Here is a 27709-nt window from a genome sequence, read left to right on the forward strand (position 1 = left end):
GCAGGAGGTTTCTTCAAAACTGAAAGACAATTCGAGACAACTTCTGAACGACTTTATTTATAGAATTCTTTTCTTTCTCTTTTCACAGGGTACGCAGAAAATATGCCTTCCTTACAGCCCTACAAAAACACTTTCTGTCAAATCTATTTTAAGGTAGGTTATCCTCAAGTTATCATGGGTGGGATCTTGGGTCTCCGATATTTGACCTCTCCTGCCATCATTGGATTACCTTTACCGATTACCGCCCCTGCTGTGAGAGAGTGCGCTGTGCTTTGCTTATTGTCAGCTGTGGCTCAGTGGGTAGCACATTCGTCTCTGAGTCAGAATGCCAAGTGCCCTCTAGATCCTCTGCTAAGGAATGTATAATGTCCCTTGTAACAAGCAATAAAAGCAGTTTTTAAAAACACTCCATGCATGCCTCCATGTTCATGTGCATGCATATAATAGTTATTGAAATATTTTTATGAGGACGTTTCTATCCTAATGTTTAGAAGAGCTGCAGTGCAGCTAAATCCCTGGAAAACGGCCTCAATCCAGACTTTTCCCATTGATTCAGCATCCATTTGCTACTGTAAATGAAGAGTATGAGTTACATGGGCTGATCCCAGATACACCCCATCACTTGAGCCTGGAGAAATTCAAGGCATAGAACGGCTAAAGGGGCAGGGAGGTGTGTGGCTGGGAACCAGAGATAGGAGAGACTTAAATTAGATGAATTTATGAGACAACAACAACTTGTATTTAAATACCACCTTTAATATAAGAAAACGTCCCATGGGATTTCCTAGAAGTGTGATTGAACAAAGAACAGACGAGATATTAGGAGGGGTGACGAGAAGCTTTTTTTAATATTCGTTCCTGGGATGTGGGCGTCCCTGGCAAGGCCAGCATTTATTGCCCATCCCTAATTGCCCTCGAGAAGGTGGTAGAGTGCCGCCTTCTTGAACCGCTGCAGTGAAGATATTGTTTTTACTAGCGGTTTGGTACAACTGAGTGGCTCGCTGGGCCATTTCAGCAGTTAAGAGTCAACCACATTGCTGTGGGTCTGGAGTCACATATAGGCCAGACTGGGTAAGGACGGCAGATTTTCTTCCCTAAAAGGACATTGGTGAACCAGATGAGTTTTTAATGACAATCTGATAGTTTCATGGTCACCATTACTGATACAGCTTTGTTATTCCAGATTTATTTAATTAACTGAATTTAAAGTCCCCAGTTGCCATGGTGGGATTTGAACTCATGTCCCTGGATATTTTGGTCTGGTCCTCTGGATCACTAGTCCAGCAACAAAGCCATTGTGCTACCGTTCCCTGTTTGGTTAAAGAAGTGAGTTTTAAGGAGGGCGTTAAAGGAAGGGAGAGAGGTGGAGACACGGAGAAGTTTCAGGAGGGAATTCCAGAGCTTGGGGCCTGGATGGCTGAGCGCACGGCAACCAGTGATTGGGTGAAAGGACTGGGGGATGCACTGGAGACGAATTGGAGGAACTCCGAGTTCTCAAAAGGTTGTAGGGCTGGAGGAGGTGACAGAGATGGGGTGGGGCCAGGCTGTGGAGGGGTTTGAAGACAAGGATGAGAAGTTTAACTTTGAGGCATTGGAAGAGCAGGAGCCAAGGTAGGTCACTGAGCACAGGGATGATGAGTGAGCAGTATAGGATTCGGGCAGCAGAGTTTTGGATGAGCTCAAGTTTGTATAGGCCATAGCAAGGCCCATTTGTGTCTGTTTCTTTTCTCGTGGAATTTTATGTAGTTCATAGAAACATAGAAAATAGGTGAAGGAGCAGGCCATTCGGCCCTTCGAGCCTGCACCACCATTCAATATGATCATGCTGATCATGCAACTTCAGTACCCCATCCCTGCCTTCTCTCCATACCCCTTGATCCCTTTAGCTGTAAGGGCCACATCTAACCCCCTTTTGAATATATCCAACGAACTGGCCTCAACAACTTTCTGTGGTAGAGAATTCCACAGGTTCACAATTACCCCTTATCCTTAGACTGTGACCCCTGGTTCTGGACTTCCCCAACATCGGGAACATTCTTCCTGCACCTAATCTGTCCAGTCCCGTCAGAATTTTATAAGTTCCAGTTCCATATTTTAGCCTCCTTACACCCATGGCTTTTACCATTGTCCTGCTAGTTGCCAGAAAGTAACATGCTAACTTCACACAGTCAGATCACCAGAACAGAGGTATATGTACTAAACCAAGTATTCAGATCATAACCTCTGCCCTCAATTTTTCGGACAGCAGAGGGTGCTGATTCTAATATTTCCATTTACATCTCTTCGGACTATCTTTTGTTTCTTAACTTGTCCCATTATCAGCCCTTTTGCCTTTGCCTTGCATCATCATCCCTTTTGTTACTTAATCTCTCCTGCCTTCCACCTTTTAACAGGCCTTACCTTTTGTTCTTTCCTCCCAACCTCCTTTCCCTGCCTCCGACCTTGCTTAAAACCTGGTACATCAGTAACATGTTCCAGTTTTGACGAAGGGTCATCGACCTTAAACGTTAATTCTCCTGAAACGTAGCACACTCGCCTCTGAGTCAGAAAGTCGTGGGTTCAAGTCCCACTCCAGGGACTTGAGCACAAAAATCTAGGCTGACACTGCAGTGCAGTGCTGAGGGAGCGCTGTACTGTCGGAGGTGCCGTCTTTCGGATGAGGCGTTAAACTGAGGCCTCGTCTGCTCTTAGGTGGACATAAAAGATCCCACGGCACTATTTCGAAGAAGAGCAGGGGAGTTATCCCTGGTGTCTTGGTCCATATTTATCCCTCAATCAACATAACCAAAAACTGATTATCTGGTCATTATCACATTACTGTTTGTGGGAGCTTGCCGTGTGCAAATTGGCTGCTGCGTTTCCCACATTACAACAGTGACTACACTCCAAAAGTACTTCATTGGATGTAAAGCGCTTTGAAACATCCGGTGGTCATGAAAGGCGCTATATAAATGCAAATCTTTTTCTCTGTTTCTCTCTCCACAGATGCTGCCTGACCTGCTGAATATTTCCAGCATTTTCTCTTTGTATTTCAGATTTGCAGCATCCGCAGTGCTTTGTTTCTGTACAAGTATTACCAGTGCCTGGTTTAATGCACACACAGCAGCCCCTGCTGAGTGATGTCACAGAAAATATTTACCGATTTTACTCTTTGTAGTAGCTGTCGAAAGTAGAGTTTTACAGCTAGTTCTTTCCTTGATATAGAAATCGTATAGATTCACTGTCACAGGGACCTAAAAAAAAATGGGAAAGGTGCATGTTTAGGGGAGGGAAGTCTTAATTCTGGGATCAAATAAATTGAGCAGCAATGTACCCACCGATTAGGATGGGCTGTCTGGGGAGTACCCCGATTATTCTCTCCAGGATCATTCACAGTCCGAGATGAATGAAACCAGCGGTGAGGTGGGAGCTGACTTGTCGACTTGGTTGCTGTAATGTATTTGCTTCATGGGTTCTTTGCTTAAGAATTCATAGCAACACATTGCTATTAAGAACTAGTTGGTTTATTAGCAAAGGTTTAACAATCACATTACACATTACCAGTTCATCCACCAGGCTCACAACTGCATACCTCATCGTGGATGACCTAGACCCAACTGGCTGGGGTTTTATTGAGTCTTGTGAACATCACGTGACTGGCTAAGCCACTCACAATGCAACAGCTCCACAACTATTTTAGTGAAAACTATAAATCAAATGCCCCCCTTAAAAGGGACACTAAAACCAACAAATTAAACCAATTAAACTTGGATCAAATTAATATTTGGTTGCCGGGGGTGATGATGCACTCCAGTCCCTCCGGCGCCCACCTCTCGCGGAAGGCCGTGAGCGTACCGGTGGACACCGCGTGCTCCATCTCCAGCGACACCCTGGCTCGGATGTAACCGTGGAAGAGAGGCAGGCAGTCGGGCTGAACGACCCCCTCGACCGCCCGCTGCCTGGACCGGCTGATGGGCAACAGTTCTACAAACCTGTGAGCATCCTCACCAGGTGCATACATTACAGTTGTGTTGAGTGGGTATCGTGGTCCTGAGAAGAAACGTTTGCTGTGACATAAATCACATTGTACAGTCTCATCCACTTTCAAATTGTTTTACAGTGCCATGAACCTTGATAAATTTGAAAAAGGCCCCAGGGAAATTTTTAATCCAGAAATACAAAAGGTAGGGCTCAGTTTGTTAAAATAATGTTTTCAGCGACCGGTGTTTTCGTAACGTACATTTTGACCATAGTTCGCTATTTAAACTGAAAGTTACTTACAATTTTGGGGGTTTATCTTCTTATTACTGTGTGTGTCGGGGGGGTGGGGGCATTTCCAAGCCCGGGGGGGCGGGTGGGAGTCCGATCCCTGACCCTGGGAGCTGAGTTCACTCCCGGGGATGGAGGGGAAGGAGGTCCCGAACCTGATCCTCGACCCCTGACCCCGGGGCTGAGTTCACTCCCGGGGATGGAGGGGAAGGAGGTCCCGAACCTGATCCTCGACCCCTGACCCTGGGAGCTGAGTTCACTCCCGGGGATGGAGGGGGAAGGAGGTCCCGAACCTGATCCTCGACCCCTGACCCCGGGGCTGAGTTCACTCCCGGGGATGGAGGGGAAGGAGGTCCCGAACCTGATCCTCGACCCCTGACCCCGGGGCTGAGTTCACTCCCGGGGATGGAGGGGAAGGAGGTCCCGAACCTGATCCTCGACCCCTGACCCCGGGGCTGAGTTATGATCTCTGGGAGGTCCGCTCCCCGATCTCCCGGGCTGCTGGTGGGTGAACTTAACCCCTGCAGTTAAACCCTCACAGCAGGTTAAAGCAGAGTTTCATTATCATATTTAAAATGCCAGCCTGGCCTGTGGCAACAGGTTGTCTTTCCGCCGCCCCCCCCCCTACCCCCCACCCCCGCCGGTCTGAGTAAAAGTTTAACGTGGGCGGATCGCGGGGGGGGGGGGGCGGGGTTGGTTGGTTGGCTTGGGATTTAGATTTTTAAAACTTTAACTTCTCCCCCCCACCCCCACCAGCCTCCAACCCACCCATTTTTTAAGGTGGAAATTTCCCCCCTTGTTTCAAACAAGTTCCAAGTTAGTTTGACCAATCTGTATTTAATTGACTAGCAATTCTGGGTGTACTTGGATTCTAAAAGTTAAACATTAATAACCAGTGTTATATGGTGACAGATGTTTATTTGATATACTTTTGATTTTGGCCTATTGAAGTTAGGAGCTTAGAAGCCAGCCTGTGATCTAGTTAGTCCAGTTAGTCCAGTCCACCGGCGTCACCATCATTTGCCAAGTAAAAACGGAATGATGGCAGGACAACAGATTCGTGGCTTCAGTTCTGATATTTCCTTTGCGGCTTTTGACGATTTTAACAGTCAGTGATGGCTCCACATTCCCAAACACAGAAGTATGCGGATGCGAAAAACAGACCTCTATTTTAAATGTGTGAAGTTTTGACAAGTTGACTTGAGAGCACCCACTGGAGTATGTGGCTGTCCAGCCCAATACCAGATTAGTGTCCTTCCACCCCATATACTCTGCTATTTTATGGGTCCTTCAGCCTTGCCTGACCCCTGACCCCCACCCCCCCACCCGCCCATGTCATCTGCCCTCTCCGTGTATTACATTTAGCCGTGCTTAGGAAAGGTCAGGTGGCGACTACAACAAATTATAACTGCCTTTACTCATCTAAGGAACAGCAATTGTGATGCAACAAACTCACATTCTTGTTACTGTGTTTGACAGGACTTACTGGTTTTGGAAGAGCAGGAGGTGAGTGCGATGCATTTTGCCAGTGAACACCTTGTTGTCCAATAGAAAGGCAGGGCAATGGCCACACTGTCTTAAACACCGGCACTAATTTTAGCAGAAAACATCCAAAGGAAAAGATGGATGGGGCACAATAAGTGGGTGGGGGGACGGGTACAGTGGGGGACGGACGGGTACAGTGGGGGACGGACGGGTACAGTGTGGGGGACGGGTACAGTGTGAGGGACGGGTACAGTGTGGGGGACGGGTACAGTGTGGGGCGGACGGGTACAGTGTGGGGGACGGGTACAGTGTGGGGGACGGACGGGTACAGTGGGGGACGGACGGGTACAGTGGGGGGGGACGGGATGGGTACAGTGGGGGACGGACGGGTACAGTGGGGGACGGACGGGTACAGTGGGGGGGGACGGGATGGGTACAGTGGGGGACGGACGGGTACAGTGGGGGACGACGGGATGGGTACAGTGGGGGGGATGGGTACGGTGGGGCTGGGACGGGTACGGTGGGGGATGGATGGGTACGGTGGGGGGGACGGGTACAGTGGGGGACGGACGGTTACAGTGGGGGACGGACGGGTACAGTGGGGGACGGACGGGTACAGTGGGGGACGGACGGGTACAGTGGGGGACGGACGGGTACAGTGGGGGACGGACGGGTACAGTGGGGGACGACGGGTACAGTGGGGGGGAACGGGTACAGTGGGGGACGGACGGGTACAGTGGGGGACGGACGGGTACAGTGGGGGACGGACGGGTACAGTGGGGGACGACGGGTACAGTGGGGGGGAACGGGTACAGTGGGGGACGGACGGGTACAGTGGGGGACGGACGGGTACAGTGGGGGACGGACGGGTACAGTGGGGGACGGACGGGTACAGTGGGGGACGGACCGGGTACAGTGGGGGAGATGGGTACAGTGGGGGACGGACGGGTACAGTGGGGGACGGGGACGGGTACAGTGGGGGACGGACGGGTACAGTGGGGGACGGACGGGTACAGTGGGAGGGAACGGGTACAGTGGGGGACGGACCGGGTACAGTGGGGGAGACGGGTACAGTGGGGGACGGACGGGTACAGTGGGGGACGGACGGGTACAGTGGGGGACGGGGACGTGTACAGTGGGGACGGACGGGTACAGTGGGTGGGGGACGGACGGGTACAGTGGGGGACGGACGGGTACAGTGGGGGACGGACGGGTACAGTGGGGGACGGGGACGTGTACAGTGGGGACGGACGGGTACAGTGGGTGGGGGACGGACGGGTACAGTGGGGGACGGACGGGTACAGTGGGGGACGGACGGGTACAGTGGGGGACGGACGGGTACAGTGGGCGGGCCGAACGGGTACAGTGGGGGCGGGACGGGTACAGTGGGGGACGGACGGGTACAGTGGGGGGGGGACGGGTACAGTGGGGGGGGGGGGGACGGGTACAGTGGGGGACGGACGGGTACAGTGGTGGACGGACGGGTACAGTGGGGGGGACGGGTACAGTGGGGGACGGACGAGTACAGTGGGGGGGACGGGTACAGTGGGGGGGGCGGGTACAGTGGGGGGGACGGGTACAGTGGGGGGGACGGGTACAGTGGTGGATGGACGGGTACAGTGGGGGACGGACGGGTACAGTGGGGGACGGACGGGTACAGTGGGGGGGACGGGTACAGTGGGGGGGACGGGTACAGTGGGGGACGGACGGGTACAGTGGGGGGGACGGGTACAGTGGGGGACGGACCGGGTACAGTGAGGGACGGACGGGTACAGTGGGGGACGGACGGGTACAGTGGGGGGGACGGGTACAGTGGGGGGGATGGGTACAGTGTGGGGGGGGGGGTACAGTGGGGGACGGGTACAGTGGACGGGACGGGTACAGTGGGGGGGGCGAGTACAGTGGGGGACGGACGAGTACAGTGGGGGACGGACGGGTACAGTGGGGGACGGACGGGTACAGTGGGCGGGACGGGTACAGTGGGATAGTTTTGGATTGTTCTAGCAAAGTGCCAACATAATCTCCTTATGTGGTTCATAATAACCATATAATACCTTATTAACATGCAACATCACAAGCTCTTCAAATTTGGAACATCCTCTCCTATATGGACACTGTTTTGTGTTATAATGAATGAACTCAGAGTTTGTTTATCTTGCTGTCAATGTGATCTATATAAATCTGCTCAGTTTCGAATCTTGTAAAGAAAACTATATTAAGTCAGTTTTCAGTCTGAATTTTTAAGTATCATTTTTGTTCAATTTCTGGTGTGATAAATATGAAATTTTAATTGTGCTGCTGAAAATTTCTGAACAGTTGTTTTCTAATCAGGGGTCGGTGAACTTTAAATTTGGTGTTCTATACGCTAAAGATGGGCAACTGACGGACGATGAAATGTTTAGCAATGGTAAGTGTGTGTGTCTGTGTGCGGGTTTTAACTACCTGCGTAATTACTCATGAAGGTTGAACGTCATTTTAACTTATTACAAGCTGCTGGTTGCCAAAATGGCTCTCCTTTGTCCTCACTGGAGCGCCATTATAGACTTGTAGACTGATACAGATCAGCAGGAGGCCATTCGGCCCATCGAGCCTGGACTGTCATCCTCTGCTAATTATAATCCGCTCAGACCTCGACGAGGATTTTTTAACAAGTATTAATCATAGAATGACACAGCACGGAAGGAGGACATTAAGCCCTTCGTGCCTGTGCCGGCTCTTTGAAAGAGCTACCCAATTAGTCCCGCTCCCCCTGCTCTTTCCCCGTAGCCCTGTAAGGGGGCCAGATTATCTGAGCTTCCTGCACCCATCGTGGGCCAGTTTCTGGGTGGGTGAGTGTGGGGAAATGCTCCTTGGCCACCTCTGCCATTGCTGCCATTCTCTGCTGGGAGTGCTGGTGGATAGTGAATATGGCCACCCATATTCAATAACATTATAGTGATGTCAATCAGTGATCCAATCTATTTGCCATTGTTAGTATATATAGGTCTCAGGAATCCCATTGCATTTGTTGCTCAGGAAACAAAAGGGAGGATTTCACAATTGGACACTTCGAAGCCTAGTGCAGTTGATTCAATTCCCGATTCCAAATATCGATGCAACAAAAATCCTTTTATTGTGTTTGACCAAGTCCATATACACACAATGGGGGAGAAATTGGGGTCATTTGCGCCCACTGTTAGCGCCTCCCGTTAGCGCCACTGGCATTGCAACCCAGCGCCGCTAACAACGCCCGCTAAATTGGGGATAGGTGTTTAGTGGCGGCAATACGGCGTTGCGCCCCGATCTAATGCTGTGTGTGGTTAGACCATTGGATCCATTCATGAGGATAGACGAAAGCAGCACTGTAAGGTGATTGGCCAAAAGAACCAAGGGCGAGGTGCGGGGAAACTTTTTTATGCAGCGACCGGTTAGGATCTGGAATTCAGCGCCTGAAAGGGTGGTGGAGGCAGACTCAATCGTGGCTTGCTAAAGGGAATTGGATAAGTACCTGAAGGTAAAAGAAATTGCAGGGCTGCGGGGGAGTGGGACTGGCTGAAAGACAGCCTGCACAGGCTTGACGAACCGAATGGCCGCCTTCTGAGCGGTAACCGTTCTATGATTCCATTCTACGTATGTGCGTTGCTTATGCTGCTGTTAAGAATAAGCACATGGAGTTGCCTCCTAAGAGTGGCCCTTAAGGAAGGCACAGCTTGGGGTTATGACTGAAATGTTGTGAATCTCCCCCTCCAGATGGGCAAGAGGCTGCAATATAAACCACGTCACTTTAGGATGGAGGACTCAGAAGGAGTAGGTCACATGACACAGCCATGCGGGTTGATAGGTGTCACAGAAAGAAGAAAGAAAGACTTGCATTTGTATTGCGCCTTTCACGACCACTGGACGTCTCAAAGCGCTTTACAGCCAGTGAAGTGCTTTTTGGAATGTAGTCACCTCATGGAGAGCACTGCTGTGACCCTGGTCGCCCCTTTCCTTACGGCTCATTTATGGAAGATCTGGGTAGCTGGGTTATTTACAGGCCTAGTTAGAGAAGGACATGGCTCAGGAGAGGCAAAACAATGCTAAATGGCTGAAATCCGTGTTTGCAGAATTGGAGAATATTCCACGGAGTGATGTTCTAATCCAGTCAGCTCCCTCTTTCGTTTGTGTTTTTTTCACAGAAAGCGGGAGTGAAGGTTTCCAGAAGTTTCTGAACCTGATGGGTGAGACAGTTACCTTGAAGGGTTGGATCGGCTATAGAGGAGGACTCGACACCAAAAGTAAGAGTTGGGCTAAATTTCAAAACAACATACCAAATGGGGAAAGGGCATCTTACGAAGCAGCCAAACAGATTGCATTCCGTGTAACTTGTTCATTAGATAGTGCAGGACATCATTCCAAATACTAGAGGCCTAAAAAGTCTGTTAAACCAATCCGCTGTAGTCTTTTCACCCTCCTCATGATCAGAACTCAGTATTTTTAGCTGATGAGAGGGTTGTCCTGAGAGGGAGATTGAGTTGAGTGGGCCTTTATTCTCTGAAGTTTAGAAGAATGAGAGATAATCTCATTGAAAGGTATAACATTCTTACAGGGCTTGGCAGGTTAGAAGCTGGGAGGATGTTTCCCTCTGGCTGGGGAGTCTAGAACCAGGGGTCACTGTCTCAGAATAAGGGGTCGGCCATTCAGGACCGAGATGAGGAGAAATTTCTTCACTCAGAGGGTGTTGAATCTTTGGAATTCTCTACCCCAGAGGGCTGTGGATGCTCAATCTTTGAGTATATTCAAGACAGAGATCGATAGATTTTTGGACACTAAGGGAATCGAGGGAAATGGGGATCGGACAGGAAAGTGATAGAAGATCAGCCATGATCTTATGGAATGGTGGAGTAATCTCAAGGGGCTGCATGGCCTACTCCTGCTCCTATCTCTTATGCTATGTTCTTATGAAAATATCATTATATATCTCTGGAATATATAAACTCCCGTGCCCGTATACCTGTGGATGTGTAGTCTGTCAAGCTGTTCATCATATCTTTATCTTGTTGATTGCTGCGGTTGACAATGTTTCCAGACCCAAACTCATCTTTCATGGTTTGGCCTTTGGCTGGGCAAATGCAATCGCTTCTTGAGACAGATCCCTGCCTTCATGTCCAATCGAAGGGTGTAGGGTTAAAGCAAAATTACCATTGTGTTCAGCAATTTATAGCAACATATACATTATTCATAATGAGCTAGAGAGCAGCTGACTCTAATTGGTACAGATGGCAACATTTCCTCTGCAGCTCTCTCTCTAGTGAACAGAGATGTGATCCATTTCTGTAACTTGTGATACACACGCACACACTCCTGAGCACACACGCACACACTCCTGAGCACACACTCCTGAGCACACACTCCTGAGCACACACGCACACACTCCTGAGCACACACGCACACACTCCTGAGCACAGACTCCTGAGCACACACGCACAGACTCCTGAGCACACAAACGCACAGACTCCTGAGCACACACGCACACACTCCTGAGCACACACGCACAGACTCCTGAGCACAGACTCCTGAGCACACACGCACAGACTCCTGAGCACACACGCACAGACTCCTGAGCACACACGCGCACACTCCTGAGCACACACGCACAGACTCCTGAGCACACACGCGCACACTCCTGAGCACACACGCACAGACTCCTGAGCACACACACACAGACTCCTGAGCACACACGCGCACACTCCTGAGCACACACACACACGCTCCTGAGCACACACGCACAGACTCCTGAGCACACACGCGCACACTCCTGAGCACACACACACAGACTCCTGAGCACACACGCACAGACTCCTGAGCACACACGCGCACACTCCTGAGCACACACGCACAGACTCCTGAGCACACACACACAGACTCCTGAGCACACACGCGCACACTCCTGAGCACACACACGCACACACCTGAGCACACACACGCACACACTCCTGAGCACACACGCACAGACTCCTGAGCACACACGCACAGACTCCTGAGCACACACGCGCACACTCCTGAGCACACACGCGCACACTCCTGAGCACACACACGCACACACCTGAGCACACACACGCACACACTCCTGAGCACACACGCACAGACTCCTGAGCACACACTCCTGAGCACACACGCACAGACTCCTGAGCACACACTCCTGAGCACACACGCACACACTCCTGAGCACACACACGCACACACTCCTGAGCGCACACACTCACAGACTCCTGAGCACACACTCCTGCGCACACACGCACACACTCCTGCGCACACACACGCACAGACTCCTGCGCACACACACGCACACACTCCTGCGCACACACGCACAGACTCCTGAGCACACATGCACAGGCTCCTGAGCACACACGCACACACTCCTGCGCACACACTCCTGAGCACACACGCACACACTCCTGAGCACACACGCACACACTCCTGCGCACACACTCCTGAGCACACACGCACAGACTCCTGAGCACAGACTCCTGAGCACACACGCACAGACTCCTGAGCACACACTCCTGAGCACACACGCACACACTCCTGAGCACACACACGCACACACTCCTGCGCACACACGCACACACTCCTGCGCACACACGCACACACTCCTGCGCACACACACGCACAGACTCCTGCGCACACACACGCACAGACTCCTGCGCACACACACGCACAGACTCCTGCGCACACACACGCACAGACTCCTGCGCACACACGCACAGACTCCTGAGCACACACGCACAGGCTCCTGAGCACACACGCACACACTCCTGCGCACACACTCCTGAGCACACACGCACACACTCCTGAGCACACACGCACAGACTCCTGAGCACACACGCACAGGCTCCTGCGCACACACTCCTGAGCACACACGCACACACTCCTGCGCACACACTCCTGAGCACACACGCACAGACTCCTGAGCACACACGCACACACTCCTGCGCACACACTCCTGAGCACACACGCACACACTCCTGAGCACACACTCCTGAGCACACACGCACAGACTCCTGAGCACACACGCACAGACTCCTGAGCACACACGCACACACTCCTGCGCACACACTCCTGAGCACACACGCACAGACTCCTGAGCACACACTCCTGAGCACACACGTACACACTCCTGAGCACACACGCACACACTCCTGCGCACACTCCTGCATGCGCGGGCAGGCCCCTGCACGCACACGAGCGCACAGGCCCCTGCACACAGCGCGCACACACGCGGAGTGACAGTGGGAGAGGTGACAGCGTGAGAAGCAGCGATAGAGGGTTTCCCCTCAAGTCACCCACTGATGAAGTTCCATAAACTGGCCCTTCTCCAGTCTCTCAATGGCAGGCTGTTTACGTGTGGGGATCGGCCTTTGTGTTGGCCCTCTGCTCACCAAAGGTCATTCACTCTGCGAAGCGCTTTGAAACATTTTAACGATGCGATAAGATGCTGTACAAATAGAAGTGTGCCTGCCTGCCCTTTTATCCCTCCTTCCTACACTAGTACTAGCAATCAGTGTGACAGGGCCTTGGGCATGCTCAGGCCTGGTGTGACATTTGGAATGTCTCCTAGTAATTATTTACAGTGCTATACAAAAACAGATTTCTATTTTTCCCAGATGATACGACAGGAATACACTCCATATACACAGTATATCAAGGACACGAGATAATGTTCCATGTCTCCACAATGTTGCCGTATTCGAAAGAAAACAAGCAGCAGGTAAACTACTTTTGTATTTATGACGAAGCTCATTACTGTTGAAGCCGCTTCTCATGTTGTACCGATGGGTATAGAGTTCTCTATGGGGCTTGTCATACGCAGTCTTACAGACTGATAATTGGTTATCTGTTATTGTCATTGTGCAAAGGAGCTAAGCAGGGATCAACTGCTTCTCCACGGGAGAGGAGGAAGGGAGGGGGCTTTAGATGGGGAGGTGCCAGCAGGCCCACTGTGCCACCCTCTCCAGCAAACCTGCTGTGGTCAATTCTCCAGCAGGCCCAATGTGCCACCCTCTCCAGCAAACCTGCTGTGGTCAATTCTCCAGCAGGCCCACTGTGCCACCCTCTCCAGCAAACCTGCTGTGGTCAATTCTCCAGCAGGCCCACTATGCCACCCTGTCCAGCAAACCTGCTGTGGTCAATTCTCCAGCAGGCCCACTGTGCTACTCTCTCCAGCAAACCTGCTGTGGTCAATTCTCCAGCAGGCCCACTGTGCCACCCTGTCCAGCAAACCTGCTGTGGTCAATTCTCCAGCAGGCCCACTGTGCTACCCTCTCCAGCAAACCTGCTGTGGTCAATTCTCCAGCAGGCCCACTGTGCCACCCTGTCCAGCAAACCTGCTGTGGTCAATTCTCCAGCAGGCCCACTGTGCCACCCTGTCCAGCAAACCTGCTGTGGTCAATTCTCCAGCAGGCCCACTGTGCCACCCTGTCCAGCAGGATAGATGTGATTGCACTAGAGAGGGTACAGAGGAGATTTACGAGGATGTTGCATGGACTGGAGAATTTTAGCTACGAGGAAAGATTGGATAGGCTGGGATTGTTTTCTTTGGAACAGATGAGGCTGAGGGGAGACCTAATTGAGGTGTATAAAATTATGAGGGGCCTGGATAGAGTGGATCTATTTCCCTTCGCAAAGGGGTCAACAACCAGGGAGCATAAATTTAAAGTAATTGGTAGGAGGCTTAGTGGGGATTTGAGGAGAAATGTTTTCACCCAGAGGATGGTGGGGGTCTGGAACTCACTGCCTGAAAGGGTGGTGGAGGCAGAAACCCTCACCACATTTTAAAAAGTACTTGGATGTGCGCTTGAAGTGCCGTAACGTACAGGGCTACGGACCAAGAGCTGGAAAGTGGGATTAGGCTGGATAGCTCTTTGTTGGCCGGCACGGACATGAAGGGCCGAAATGGCCTCCTTCCGTGCTGTAAATTTCTATGGTTCTATGAGAGTTGCTGTGCTACACTCTCCAGCTGGTAGCTCAGATGTGGCATCGTTGGAGATCTTGTGAGTGGGCCCGTCTCGGTATAGCAGGGCCGTAGCCTGGTCTCGCCAGGAAGGTGGTAGATGGAGCAGGACAGTACTGCATCCTGAAGGAAGACTCGTGTAGATCAGTCTGAGGAATGAAAAAACAAGCCTGGCAGACTAATTATTTAAGTCTTAGTTTATATTACAAAACTGGATGTCAAAGGTGAGGTGAAGACCTGGCTCCTCATTAAGGGGAATATCTGACAATGTAAGAGAATTGGACCCAGCCCCAGCCCATACTCTTTCATTGTATAGACAATACGTTGTTTATGAAAGCTAACACAAGTTAGATGATTCCACAATTCATCAATTATTTTGTTGCAATAAATACCACAGTGGGGAAGAAGCTAACTTGAACCAGAATGTGACATTGTGACTGGTTTTACAAGGTCTGCAGCAGACGTTTGCTAGTGTACGATGTGGAAGAGCCCAAACTAGAATATGCAGCAGATGAACCATAAGCTGAGTCTGACCCTGACTGCTTGCTGCCCACCTTAAGCCCTTCGCCACAACCTCCTGCTGCTGAGGAAGTGGCTTCAGGAGTATTCACTGGCACCGTGACTTGTGCACTCAATCCTTTCATAGGAGAAAAATATTTTCTCAAGCTCTTATGTCCATAGGCCACATAATTCGCATGCCAGACACGAGACTCCCAAAGCAAGTGCTCTACTCAGAGCGAAAGGCGGGCAGCGGAAACGTTACAAGGACACCCTCAAAGCCTCCCTGATAAAGTGCGACATCCCCACTGACATCAGGGAGTCCCTGGCCCAAGACCGCTCTAAGTGGAGGAAGTGCATCCAGGAGGGCGCTGAGCACCTCGAGTCTCATCGCCGAGAGCATGCAGAAATTAATCGCAGGCAGCGGAAGGAGCGTATGGCAAACCAGTCCCACCCACCCCTTCCCTCAACGACTGCCTGTCCCACCCGTGACAGGGTCTGTGGCTCTCATATTGGACTGTTCAGCCACCAAAGAACTCACTCCAGGAGTGGAAGCAAGTCTTCCTCGATTCCGAGGGACTGCCTATAATGATGATATGTCCATTAGATGCAACAGCCGCCACACCAATATAAACACAAGTGGTACAATTTTAAACTAGGCGCAGGAACAGAGAAGGTGGCATTACAAGGCTGTTTTATAAAGCATATGAGATCCTGGGTTTTATAAATAGAGAATACAAAAGCAAGGACGTTACACTAAACTTTTATAAATCGCTGGTTGGCTTGATTTTCTTTTTTCATTTGAGATTTTTCCAAGCCAACCATAGGAAGAGCTTGCAATCTGAAACTGACTTCACAACACGGTGACCTCTGTTGGGTCAAACCCAGGCCTGCCACGTGCTGACACATTCTGAGACACTTCCATTTGCATTGAACTCCCAAGTGCAAGGCCTTTCAGCATTGCTGCAGATGTAAACTAGCTCGCATTGTTATGGCTGATGACATGTCACAAAGAATGAGCCCCATTGTTGACGGCTGTACTACAGAAGTGGGTTGCAGTGCCCTTTGCTAAGCCATGCTTTTAACAGCGTCATTCAGATTCACCCTTTTCTTGTGAAGTGGATAATATTTCAGTTGACTGAGAGGAAAGAAAGACCTGCATTTATATAGCACCTTTCATGACCATTGGACATCTCAAAGCACTTTACCGCCAATGAAGTACTTTTGGAGTGTAGTCACTGCTGTAATGTGGGAAACGCGGCAGCTAACTGGTGCACAGCAAGCTCCCACAAACAGCAACGTGATAATGACTAGATAATCTGTTTTTGTTATGTTGCTTGAGGGATAAATATTGGCCAGGGCACCAGGGAGAACTCCCCTGCTCTTCTTCGAAATAATGCCACGGGATCTTTTACGTCCATCCGAGAGAGCAGATACGAGTTGGTTTAACGTTTCATCTGAAAGACGGCACCTCTGACAGTGCCGCACTCCCTCAGCACTGCACTGGAATGTCAGCCTAGATTTATGTGCTCGAGTTCCTGGAGTGGGACCTGAACCCACAACCTTCTGACTTGGAGCTGAGAGTGCGACCCACTCATCATCATCATAGGCAGTCCCTCGAAATCAAGGAAAACTTGTTTCCACTCCTGAAGTGAGTTCTCAGGTGACTGTACAGTCCAATACGGGAATTGCAGTCTCTGTCACAGGTGGGACAGACGGTGGTTGAAGGTAAGGGTGGCTCAGAGACGTGGACCATATACAGTGGACACCTCAAAGCGCTGGAGAAGTACCACCAGCGCTGCCTCCGCAAGATCCTGCACATCCCCTGACAGGATAGACGCACCAACGTCAGTGTTCTTGATCAGGCCAGCATCGAAGCACTGACCACACTCGAACAGCTCCGTTGGGCGGGCCACATCGCCCGCATGCCCGACACAAGACTCCCAAAGCAAGCGCTACCCACTGAGCCTCAGCTGACACTGCAGCTTACGTACAATTACTCCTCGTAACTCTATGCTTTTGACATCACCTAGCGCACTCTGATGTGCCACAGAGGGTTTGAGTATGAAAGATGGCTTATGTTTCCTTGCAGTGGATGCTTTCAAAAATTAGTATTTCCATAGTCACGCACCTAGCAATGAAGGGGAACTCATTGGCATACTGCTCAATCAAGTTGTATTTAGGGCTACGTTGGCTGGTTAAATTTAATGCTTTATCCATACTTATGAGATCTTGAGAATGATACCCTGAGGCCAACCGCATTCTTCAGCACTATATTCAAGCAGCACCTGGGTCACTCGTAATCCATATTAAAATTTAAGCCTTTAATAATAGTCACCGAGCAATATTTAAAACATTATTCCAGTGCTGCAGACACAATAACCTGAAGGGACCAACACTGCTCAGTTTTGCAGCTCACTCACCCATGTCGGGTTGGTGAGGCTCCGTGTGCTCAGAGAAAAAAGCCTGGAGCCTGGCTCCCCAGACACCATCCCCTCTCAATTACTGCAGCATTTACAATGTACAACCGCCAGATATAGTTCAAAACTTCAACCTGTGTTTCTTTTTATTGAATAGGTGACATGATAAGGTTTTTAATTTCCTCCTGGAACAAAAAGAGGCAAATATAGAGTCAAGCATAACAGATAAAACTATGATTATAGAAATATATGTGCATATATCATTGTTATGATCTGAGACGTACTGCCTGAAAGGGTGCTGTAAGTAATGGCTTTCAAAAGGAAGAAAATTACAGGGCTCTGGGCAAAGAGCGGGGGGAGCAGGGCCAATTGGATAGGTCTTTCAAACAGCTGGCTCAGGCCTAATGGTCTCCTCATGTGCTGTACCATTCCACAATTTTATGATAAAAGTACCAAAAATGTAGGAGTGAGTTAAAAGGGGTACAGAGTTGGCAGGTTTCAGATAATTGACTCACAGAGAAAAAAAAGACTTGCATTTATATAGCACCTTTCACGGCCACCGGAAGTCTCAAAGCATTTTGCAGCCAATGGAATACTTTTGGAGTGTAGCCACTGTTGTCATGTAGGAAACGCAGCAGCCAATTTGCGCACAAGCAAGTTTCCACAAACAGCAATGTGATAATGACCAGATAATCTGTTTTTTTTTGTTTATGTTGATTGAGGGATAAATATTGGCCAGGACACTGGGGATAACTCCCCTGCTCTTCTTCGAAATAGTGCCATGGGACCTTTTACATCCACCTGAGAGGGCAGGCAGGGCCTCGTGTTTAATGTCTCATCTGAAAGACGGCCCCTCCGACAGTGCAGCACTCCCTCAGCACTGCACTGGACTGTCAGCCTAGATTTACCTTACTGCTGTAATCCAGCTTGCTATATTTGGCAACATAATGTGGAAATATTCGCTGTGAGCTGTGGTTATTGGGTCACAGAGAAAAGGAATGTTGGAGTGAGTGTTGATCATATTAGATAAGGGATAGTTTGTAGCCATTTACATTGTTTAATTCACAAATTATGCAAATATGATGAGAAAAAAATGATTTCCAAAGGCTCAAAGAGACAAATTAAGTATGATAATTGCTTTGCAATTTATACGTCTTCTCCACTTCCCTAATTACATTGCATTCGCTACAACTGACGATGGATTTATGTTAGCTGTTTTGGCAGTGCGATTTTGATTCTTACCATCATCATTAGCACTTGGATCATTAAAGACTTTCAGGGAAAGATGTCAGAATTCTCCTCGGATCTGGAGCTGGAGTCGGAGCGCAACAATTGAATCGGGGAGGTTTAATCCGCACGGCGCTGAGGGAATGCCGGGTCTAACTCGCTGCAATCGCGTGGATTTCAATCGAGGCAGCGGTTAAATGACCCATTTTGTTCCAATTGAAGTTTCCATCCTGCGCAGTTTTGAAGAAAAAAAGATGTTGACTGACACTTTAATGTCACTTTAACTTCCTCCTCAATTGAACGCACGTTATAAAATGCCCACTGCGCCCGGAATTACCGCGGGGAGGGGGAGGCGATAACTTGTTCCAGCTGGGGTTTATGTGGACGCTCTATCTGGGATTTGCTTAATCCACGTATTGCACTGTAGTGAGCTGCGCTGATGGATCTGCAGGTTTGTGCAGTCAGTGTGAGTCGCGGAACTGTACAGACCAGGCCGCTGTCCCGTGGGGTGATCCCACAATCCAGTACTCCCAGGGGGGAGCAGCACACAGCGGGAGGGCGTCTCAGCAAACCACAAGCTGCTCTCACACAATGCCCCAGATGTGCTCCCTGGGAGCACTGAACTCTGTTAAGAAATAAGACTTGCATTTATATAGCGTCTTTCACAACCACCGGACGTCGCAAAGCGCTTTACAGCCAATAAAGTACTTTTGGCGTGCAATCACTGTTGTAATGTGGGAAACGCGGCAGCCAACTTGCGCACAGCAAGCTCCCACAAACAGCAGTGTGATAATGACTGTAATGTATGCTCACAGGTTTGTAAAGCTGTTGTTTCAGTTCTGCGCAGAGGGGTTTCCTGTACGGGCTGCTCCTGCACACTCTCTGCCTTGCCATCCTCGTCTGCCGTCCGGACACACCATGGGGCACCATCTTGCCATCCGGAGGAGGCGGGGGTCCCCGATGGAGTGCACTCTACGCGGGAGTTCTCCCACTATTTATCGGGGACTTGGCCTGGAGGGTGGTGCACGGAGCAGTCCCATGCAATAAATTCTTAAGTCGGTTTCTGGGCTCCCAGACCGCCTGCAATTTCTGCGGTCTGGAAGAGTCCGTGTTCCATGTTTTTATGGAATGTTGCGAGGTTGCAGCCCCTATTCCATTATTTGAAGGGGCTGCTCCTCAAATTCTGGTTGCACTTCAATCCCACCCTCCTGATCTTTGGGCACCCTGTGCGGAGGGGAACAGGTAAGTCCGAAGGTCTCCTCGTAGGACTGCTCCTGGGCATGGCCAAGGGGGCCATCAGCCGGTCCAGGCAGCGGGCGGTCGAGGGGGTCGTTCAGCCCGACGGACTGCTTCTCTTCCGCGCGTACATCCGAGCCAGGGTGTCCCTAGAGATGGAGCATGCAGTATCCACTGGTGTGCTCGCGGCCTTCCGCGAGAGGTGGGCGCCGGAGGGACTGGAGTGCATCATTGCCCCCGGCAAATTTTAATTTGATTTTATATGTTTTAAAGTTTAATTTGTTTTATTGCCGGATTTTAGTGCCCACCCCCACCTTTTAACCAGGGGGCACTTGTAAAATTTGTGTTCTTTAGTGCCCTTAAAAAAAAAAAACACCCCCAAAAAAAGGGGCACTTGAAAAGTATTTGGAGTGCCCCCGCCCCCCCTCCACCTCCTTTCAATCAGGGGGCACTTGATTTAATGTTTATTTTTGTTTTCTATAAAAAGAGTTGTAGAGCTGTTGACTTGGTTTAGCCAGTCATGTGATGGTCACAAGACTCAATAAAACCCCAGCCAGTTGGGTTCAGGATGAGGCAGGTAGTTGTGAGCCTGGTGGATGAACTGGTAATGTGTCGTGTGATTGTTAAATCTTTTGCTAATAAACCAACTAGTTCTTTATAGCAATGTGTTGTTAAGCAAAGAACCCATGAAGCAAATACGTTACTATGACCAGATAAACTGTTTTTGTGATGTTGATTGAGGGATAAATATTGGCCAGGACACCAGCGATAACTCCCCTGTTCTTCTTTGAAAATACTGCCATTGGATCTTTTACGTCCACCTGAGAGGGCAGATGGGGCCTCGGTTTTATGTCTCATCTGAAAGACTGCACCTCCGACAGTGCAGCACTCCATCAGCACTGCGCAGGTCTGTCAGCCTAGATTTATGTGCTCAAGTCCCTGGAGTGGGATTTGAACCCACAACCTTCCAACTCAGAGAGCGAGTGAGCTACCCACTGAGCCACAGCTGACACAGTTGGGAGATGGTAGTGGGGGGGCAGCACTGGATCACAGAGTAACCGGCTGTGTTCCTCCTGGGTCTGTGCGGTAAGTGTTGGGTTCACAGGATAACGTCACATGTCCCTATTGCCCTGATACAAGTTTGAGGACGAGGAAACATTGAAATTCTGCTATCCACTCTTAATTAGATCACGTCAATGAGATAGAAAGAAAGACTTGCATTTATATAGCGCCTTTCACCAGCAGGCGTCCCAAAGCCCTTTACAGCCAAGGAAGCGATTTTTTTGACATGTAGTCACTGTTGTAATGTAGGAAATGCTGTTCTAAAGTAGAAACATTACAGCTGACACATATCAGGGACTCCCTTCAGGAGATCAAAAGCGTGTCATCATTGACTGCTTACACTAAGCACAGCAAGACTAGGAAAATCTCCACAGATCCCCAGCGTTTGTATCTTCTACGTGCACAACTATGTCCTAAAGTAATGGCATTACGTCCACACAGTCTCACTTCAATAAATCTAGGCAATCAGATCTGTTTCCTTAGTAATGAGAAAGCATGCGTATCAGTTAGGGCCTTGCACCTTTTCTCCTTCCAGCACATCCACAATGCAAGCCTATTCCTCCCGCACAACCTCCCCACAATTACTTGACGGATTTATTGACCCAGAAATTGCGGTCGGAGGCTTCCCGCGGGCGCACGCCTCCGACCACAAGCATTTCTACAAATCCACCTGGTGGTCCCGGGGATTCGTAGGCTTGCGTTCCTGGCCATCTACGCAGAGGCCTTCATGGCCACACACGTATCCCAGGAGCGCAAGGGTTTCCTATGCAGCAATGGGATCACGTGGTCCGGCCCAACCTATCAGAGTAGGGGATCCCCATTCATACTTGTGGCAATCCCGTATATATGGAGCTGCCATAAGTATGAATGGGAATACCCCAAACACACAGAAACACTGCAAATAACTTGGAAGAACAAACCATTACATATTTCAAAACAATGGAATTAATTAATTAATTAAAACAAAAAAAATTAATTTTTGAAAAATACATTTACATATTTTAAATGATCTAAAAATAAACTTACCTTATTTTAAATGTTTAAATTATTTTTAAAAAATGTATTTTTTCTGTACTATAAAAGACTTGCGCGGATAACAGCAGGCCTTACACCTGCTTTTTTCAGTTGTAAGAATTTGACGGACATTTGCTGGGCAGGAGTTGGGCACATAGCCCAACCCAACTCTCCGCCCGCGGAGGCCCTTTACCTTCGGAGGCGTGCCATCTGTCAAATGACAGATCGCAGGTGCCAGGTTTAGGTGCATGCGCTTCGCATACCTAAACCCAGAACTTGCGGGGGCCCCACGGGCGTGTGTGCACCTCGAACCCGCCCATGGGGAGCGCGATTTCAGGCCCATTATACCTTTTCATGGACGGTTAATGAGGTGATGTCTCCACAGGTTCCAGGACTGGCCTTGCATAGCCATTGCAGAGTGAATACTAATATGTGGATATACATATTTTATATTAAAGAATATAAAATTAAATTGAAGAAAATTTAAAAAGAAAATATCGGGGCCCAGAAGAGGCGAGGGCCCAGGGGCAGCACGGGCCAGCCCACACTGCGATACGTGTGCGCACTGGGTCCGTGCAGCAGAGCAGGTCTCCAGTTGTCCTGGTTAACCCTTGCCACTGGATAAAGGCCTAGCTCTGGCGAGCCCGTGTGGTGGCTGGTGTGCAATGGTCACCCCACGTTAAAAAAAAAATCCACGCACAGGCATCTTCCACCCCCTCAACTGGAGTTCAGGACTGGAACATCGGGTCCTTCATTGAAACATCTGTGAACTCTCGTGGAAGCAAGTCATCCTCGTTCGCGGGACCGCCTATGATTAAAGAAATGTACAGCTATTCAACCAGTACACCTATTCTTACAGTAAGGGCACTACCACTGGCCTCAACACCCCCAAATTGGGGAGGGAAAAACCGAGAGATGCTTACGCTTCTGGTCAGTGCTCGGTCACCCTGCTGGAGGGGCAAGTGTACTGACGGGGGCATAAGGACAGGGTTGGAATCAGTGTTGTAACCCCCCTGCAATTGAGCAGCACGCTGGAAGGGGTATATTTTATGTGCGACAGGCGGCCGTAGTCAGGAGTTGTGGGCGTGTGTACCCTTTGTGGCTGCACCGTTGTCCGTCCACTAGTTCGTCATGGCGACAGTGAGTCGGGAGTGCTGGCCTCCACACCTGAAATCGTGGAGGCGCACCGGGGGGCACACACCAGTAGCGCTCAGCTGCTGGCAATCTCTCCGGTCGTGATGCATTCCTGGTGCAACGCCCTCGCTGGCACCCAGTTCGGTAAATTAGGTGCAGCTGCCTCATTCAGCAATCACCAATAATCACGTCTGGAAAAACAGTGGGTACAGCCTTCCAGAGATGTTAACAGGTGGCTACTTAAAGGGATGAGGGAGCGCTTCCCTCGGAGGTCACAGTCAGTGCAACGTTTACACACAGCACGGTGCGTGAGCCTCCGAGATTGCAGCGGCAGACAGACATAACCGTACAGGTTGAAAAGAGGAGATTTTGAAAACTTTAATGGGTGCATTACTATGCCTTTCAGACTCGGATTTTCCTGGGATCTGAATCGGGAGTTCGGCGCATGCGTAGTGGGTCTTCAGAATTTAGCGGCAGAACTTTCATTAGCATTCCCCCCCCCCCCCCCCAGGTCAAGTGTGTCACGGCTGATTTTGCACCACCTTTAGCTCCTCGCCCGAATCTGCCGAATTTCTGGGTTGACATAGGGGCAGGTGTAAGTGAAGTTAAGGAGATGGAATTTGGCATTCTTTGTGATGAAAAGGATACGAGATCGGAAATTCAGATCAGGGCTGAATAGGATGCCGAGGTTGAGAACAGTTTGACTTAGCTTGAGACTGGCTGGGGAGGGGAATGATCATCATCATCATAGGCAGTCCCTCGAGGCGAGGATGACTTGCTTCCACGCCAAACAGAGATGAGTTCGATGAGTTCACAGGTGCTTCAATGAAGGACCTAAGCTTCCAGATCCCGAACTACATCCTGAAGGGCGGAAGATGCCTGTGTGTGGATTTTTTTAACGTGTGGTGGCCGTTGCACACCAGCCACCACACGGGCTTGACAGAGCTCGGTCTTGGTCCAGTGGCAAGGATTACCCAAGACGACAGGAGACCAGCTCTGTTGCACAGACCTAGCGCACACACATATCACAGTGTGGGCTGCCCCTGGGCCCCGAACTCGCGCCTCTCCTGCGCCCCGACCTCGCCGTTCCTGCTGTACCTGCCCGCGCTCCAATCAGCAACCAAGACTGGATGTCGGGCCAGACAATATTGTTCCATAGACACAGCTAACTATCACTGTGGCAATTTTATGTTCGGATTTCTGACCAAATCGACTAATTATTCAACTGTGAGCGTGTTTGGTTTTACAAGTATAAATCTGTATTAAGTTGGAGACTTCAACCCTGATTTATAGATATTATCATCATCATCATAGGCAGTCCCTCGGAATCGAGGAAGACTTGCTTCCACTCCTGAAGTGAGTTCTTTGGTGGCTGAACAGTCCAATATGAGAGCCACAGACCCTGTCACAGGTGGGACAGATAGTCGTTGAGGGAAGGGATGGGTGGGATTGGTTTGCCGCACGCTCTTTCAGATCTAATAGAAACATTTAAAATAATGAAAGGGATAGACAAGATCGAGGCAGAGAGGTTGTTTCCACTGGTCGGGGAGACTAGAACTAGGGGGCACAGCCTCAAAATACGGGGGAGCCAATTTAAAACCGAGTTGAGAAGGGATTTCTTCTCCCAGAGGGTTGTGAATCTGTGGAATTCTCTGCCCAAAGAAGCAGTTGAGGCTAGCTCATTGAATGTATTCAAATCACAGATAGATAGATTTTTAACCAATAAGGGAATTAAGGGTTATGGGGAGAGGGCGGGTAAGTGGAGCTGAGTCCATGGCCAGATCAGCCATGATCTTGTTGAATAGAGGAGCAGGCTCGAGGGGCTAGATGGCCTACTCCTGTTCCTAATTCTTATGTTCTTATGTTTATGTTCTTATATTAATGCAATTACTGGCAGGCATGTTAGTTAAAGGTAAGACAAGAGAGACGGCACTTTAATTGATGTCCAAAAACCTAATATAGAAAAAACTGAAATAATGATGATCTTCAAATCTGCGTCTTTACTAATCCATTGCACGGGACATTTAATGAGATACTGCACTGTGACACCCATTTAATATTTGACCCCAGGCTTTTCAACTGAAGATCGATCTTGGTGCCAAGTTCAATGAAAATGTTGATAATTAATTATTACTATTTTCTCCAGCAAACTTTTTCAAATTCAGAGCTTTGAAGAACATCTTACTTCAAAGGATCTGTCAGATCTGAGCAATTAAAGCGAGGGTCCTCCAAAGCGGAGAGGAGAAATATGAATACACTTAATTATTTTTAAACATTACTTTTTTGGAAAACCCTTTTTTAGTTTACAAATGCTCAGTCAAATGATGTGACTGGATATCACAATTCATCTGTGTGTGTGTTTTTTTTCATTCCCCAGACATTTGTTGACTGTTTTTTGATCAAGTTCCCCTTTAAGATGCTAATTTACAGATCAGTTCTGATGGAGGGTCTGTATCCAACATATTAACTGTCTTTTCTCTTTACAGATACTAGTGTCACCTGCAGCTCAGTGGGTAGCACCCTCACTGCTGAGTCAGAAGGTTGTGGGTTCAAGTCCGACTCCAGGGACTTGAGCACATAAATCTAGGCTGACTTAGGTCCCTCATTGAAACACCTGTGAACTCATCCCTTTTTGGTGTGGAAGCAAGTCATCCTCGATACGAGGGACTGCCTAATACTGTAATACTAGGCTGACACTCCAGTGCAGTGCTGAGGGAGTGCTGTGCTGTCCGAGCTGCCGTCTTTCAGATGAGACGTTAAACCGAGGCCCCATCCTATATCACAGGTGGGCGTAAAAGATCCCATGGCACTATTTCGAAGAAGAGCAGGGGAGTTATCCCCGGTGTCTTGGCCAATATTTATCCCTCAACCAACATCACTAAAAACCTGCTGTTTGTGGCAAGTTGGCTGCCGCGTTTCCTACATTACAACAGTGACTACACTTCAAAAAGTACTTCATTGGCTGTAAAGCACTTTGGGACGTCGGCTGGTTTTGAAAGGTGCTTTATAAATGCATGTTTTTCTTCTTTCTTTCTGCTGGACCCACTGAATATTTACAGAATTTTCTGTTTTCATTTCAGATTTATACCATTTTCAGTTTATATCATTATTTTGGGTTGCTATTTCTCATTTGTTTTCCAAGAATATCTCCAATTCTCTCCAACACGTTGCCAGTAATTCATTTATCTGGTACCCTCACTTTTGATAATTGCCAATTCATATCTGACCTTTTTTCTCATACACAGTTGTCATTGCTATTTTGTTACTTTTCCCCCTCATTATTTTGCCTGGTAAACTGATAGAGTCAGTAAGAGCCACTTTCAGCGGTATGTATTTGCAGAAAAAAATACAGACACGGGACTGACTTTTATTCTGTTCTATCAAGTAGTTTAGTCAAACGGGTAGTGTTGTCTCTCTTAGCTAGAATATTGAATATTTGGGTCATTAGTTTTCTGACCATGAAAGGATATTTGTGGCGGGGATGGGGGCCGAGGATTTTTCTTCACTGCAGAATCCTTATTATGCGCTGTTTTCAATTTCGCGATATGTTTTCAATCATCCATGCATTCCCTTTGCATGGCAGACATTCTTGATTTTTGAAGCCTTTTGATGACTCTTTATTCCAGCTATTTCTGTCTTCCATAAAAGAGTTTGTTTGGCCTGATATGCTGCTTCATTAAAGAAGCAATTCCTTTTCAGTGAAGTGACCTTTTCCTTTCGACACCAATCTCCGCTCTTCATTATCAACACAGTAATGACCGTGTTCAGTTGCATAGATCAGGTACCGCAGTCCTGGGTGCTGAATTGGGATACTTAATTTTTTTAAATTAATGCACAGGGTGCAAGCATCGCTGGCAAGGCCAGCATTTATTGCCCATCCCTAATTGCCTTCAAGAATGTCAGCCACCATTTCAGAGGGCAGTTAAGAGTCAATCACATTACTGTGGGTCTGGAGTCACATATAGGCCAGACCGGATAAGGACGGCCGATTTCCTTCCCTAAAGGACATTAGTGAACCAGATGGGTTTTTACGACAATCTGGTAGTTTTATGATCACCATTACTGATATAGCTTTTTATTCCAAATTTATTTAATTAACTGCATTTAAATTCCCCCAGCCACCGTGGTGGGATTTGAACTCGTGTCTCTGGATCGTTAGTCCAGGTCCCTGGATTACTAGACCAGTAACATAGCCACTATGCTACCGCGCCCATTATTGCTGTGCCACTATCGGTGGCTCCCAGCATGCTGGTCTCGCCTAGCCTGTGGCAACACCAAAGTAGACCTCTTGAATTAGCCAAGCCTGCAGCTAAAAAAAATGCGGACCCTTCTGGCTGCTGGCCTTGGCAAATTTGGCAAATATATTTTCATGGTGCCGATGGCTAAGATTTCCCCCTTTTCATTTTTTTTAAAC

General features: G+C 49.1%; 1 protein-coding gene across 1 annotated transcript in view; it reads left to right on the forward strand.

Annotated features, from left to right (window-relative positions):
- The window catches only part of garnl3 (GTPase activating Rap/RanGAP domain like 3), a 526019-nt gene that overhangs the window by 333313 nt on the left and 164997 nt on the right, over positions 1 to 27709 (forward strand). The window contains exons 5-10 of the mRNA XM_070863382.1: positions 89 to 153; positions 4100 to 4163; positions 5728 to 5754; positions 8065 to 8140; positions 9891 to 9989; positions 13359 to 13462. Of these exons, the coding sequence (XP_070719483.1) occupies positions 89 to 153; positions 4100 to 4163; positions 5728 to 5754; positions 8065 to 8140; positions 9891 to 9989; positions 13359 to 13462 (435 nt within the window). The remainder of the gene's footprint in view (positions 1 to 88; positions 154 to 4099; positions 4164 to 5727; positions 5755 to 8064; positions 8141 to 9890; positions 9990 to 13358; positions 13463 to 27709) is intronic.

Source organism: Pristiophorus japonicus, chromosome 20, assembly GCF_044704955.1.
Source record: "Pristiophorus japonicus isolate sPriJap1 chromosome 20, sPriJap1.hap1, whole genome shotgun sequence".
In the NCBI taxonomy this organism is placed as follows: domain Eukaryota; kingdom Metazoa; phylum Chordata; class Chondrichthyes; family Pristiophoridae; genus Pristiophorus; species Pristiophorus japonicus.